General features: G+C 36.6%; 1 protein-coding gene across 2 annotated transcripts in view; it reads right to left on the minus strand.

Moving 5' to 3' along the window:
• The window catches only part of LOC107300087 (CD59 glycoprotein), a 19,582-nt gene that overhangs the window by 11,241 nt on the left and 6,005 nt on the right, over positions 1 to 2,336 (minus strand). Inside the window, exon 3 of one of the 2 annotated variants that reach the window (XM_015829430.1) lies at positions 1,566 to 2,095. The exons of the other annotated variant lie outside the window; for it this stretch is intronic. Coding sequence (XP_015684916.1) covers positions 1,890 to 2,095 — 206 coding nt within the window. The 3' untranslated portion in view covers positions 1,566 to 1,889. Of the gene's footprint in view, positions 1 to 1,565; positions 2,096 to 2,336 lie in introns of those variants that run through there. 2 annotated transcript variants of the gene reach the window in all.

The raw sequence follows: 2,336 nt of genomic DNA on the forward strand, positions 1-2,336 counted from the left end.
CTCCCCCACACAGTCTGTGGAAAAATGGTCTTCCACGAAAATGGTCCCTGGTGCCAAAAAGGTTGGGGAACTGCTGTGATAGAGTAATGAATAATTCATGTATTCCTCTTGTAAAGAAAAATCTAGCACACCAAACATACTGAAACTATGTGCACATGAAGTGGTCAAAAATGGCCCATTGAACTGATGAATAGACACACTGGAAGAAGTCAAAACAGATATTTGATATCATCTTTACTTCTTCTTGTTCACTTGTACCAATATCAGGTCCAACAACATTGGAAAAAAAACGCTTTTATGGTCCTGTGTCAAGTACTCTGTTTCTCTAATCCTCCTTCCAAACTAAATTATGTAGACACATTGACTTGGATCTTATGACAGATTAATTTAAATGTTATAGAACATTTCCAGGGCTACAAAATTTGGATGATCAGTAAACGGCAGCAGAGAGATACAAAAACCTCCAAGATTACTGGTGATAATTATACAGCTGCTCTAATAATGCCTTCTTGTCCATTCCATATGGGGGAATCTTCAAAAACATCTACATAGCTATGTAGCCCAGTTAGGACAAAAGAGGAATGCATTTGGTGATAATCAGGACAGACTCTCCCTAGCTCGCTCACTCTCACTCTTGCTCTCTCTTGCTCTACATCTATCTATCTATCTATCTATCTATCTATCTATCTATCTATCTATCTATCTATCTATCTATCTATCTATCTATCTATCTATCTATCTAATACGCCACCCATCTCACTATCCAGAGTGACTCTGGGTGGCTTACAATGGCATAAAAGCATGAATAGCAGTTAAATAATTCCGACTGGTGGGGTCCAGGATGAGAGCCTCTCTGCCATTACCTCACCCTGTGGAATATCCTCCACCCCCCAGAACTGAAGCAGGCCCCCACTCTCCTGGCCTTACAGAAAGGAATGAAAACATGGTTTTGTGGCCTTTGTGCTGGATAGCACTCTGAAAGCCTTCCCTTCGCCTGTCAATTAATTTTTAATAATTTTAATCACATGTGCCTCTTTTGTCAATTGTTTAATTTTTTATATACTGATTCTAAAATGTGATAAATAATTATAAAAGCATAATAATTAAATGAAGGTGAAAAACCAAGAGCACAGAGGTATTCTCTGTCTCTTACTCAATCAACCAATTCCAGCACAGTGCGCTCCCCACTGGGGGCCCCAGCCAACCGACAAATTAACGCATTTTCTCACTGCTTCCTTCCTATTCTGCTGTGGCTGTGGCTTTTCTAAGTTTAAGCATGTTATCCAAACAAAAAGTATCATTTCCCACTAGCAGTGACAGTACTGTCTAATAAGTGCTAAATGAATAGGCTTCGAAGTGCTACTTAAGGAACAGTAGCCAGTCTGAATTTGAACAGTTCATTTAATCACAGACAAGCCACTAATTGTTGATAAGGAACCACCCATGAAAGTGGCAAGGAGATGGTGTGTCGTTCACTGTTACAACTAGAATGGTTTAACATACTGGAGAAGCTTCAGCTGTGGCATCAAAAAGAGCCTGAAGGTAAACAAAAAACCCAGTCCAGATTTAAATATACAATAGCACTTTTATTGCAACAACTGTCTTACAAGTTAAAATGCGATTGGCAATTTTATGAGACTCAAAAATTGTTCCCAACACAAGCAAGTCTTTATATGTTCACATTTGGTTATATGAATGTCTCACAGATTAAATCTAGTTTTCCAATAAAAAATGAATAATGTAAGGAAAAATATGAAAAGTGCAACACAGCAAACAAATTTTATCTACTGAATACTGTATCCTAATAATTTAATTTTTTGCAGCAGGAGCACTTTCTCAAAAGACACCAGTGTTGTGTATCTTTTTAAACTGAAAAACAATGCCCCGTTTCAGTTCCAGACTAAAAACTTTAAGATATGAGCAACAATCAGCAAGAAAGCCCCACTGAGGGCTATCTTGCTAGCTACATTTGGAACATTGTTACAGAAATCCCAGTTGCAGCACCTGTATTTGAAGTTGTTTATTGACAAATGATATGAAATAAAGTCTACATTACAGTCAGAATACTTCCAGCACTGAGATGTATGTTTTACACCTGAAAAAGAAAAAAAACCATGAAGATTATAAATGTAGGTTTTATCCTACTTAATTAAAAAAGGGTTTTGTGTGTGTATAAGTAAAAAAGGTAGTCTGTTCAGTAATTTCAGTCTTTTTTTCAGTTGTTAAATTAAAACAATACCTTAAATGATATTGTAAGACTATTTGTACCCCACTTTTCTATATAAAATCCCAAAATAGAGAGTTTTAAAAAGTTGCTTTAAAGATTTTGAATTGGC

The sequence above is a fragment of the Protobothrops mucrosquamatus genome, unplaced genomic scaffold (genome assembly GCF_001527695.2).
Source record: "Protobothrops mucrosquamatus isolate PMUCROS unplaced genomic scaffold, P.Mucros_1.0 scaffold6101, whole genome shotgun sequence".
Lineage (NCBI taxonomy): Eukaryota > Metazoa > Chordata > Lepidosauria > Squamata > Viperidae > Protobothrops > Protobothrops mucrosquamatus.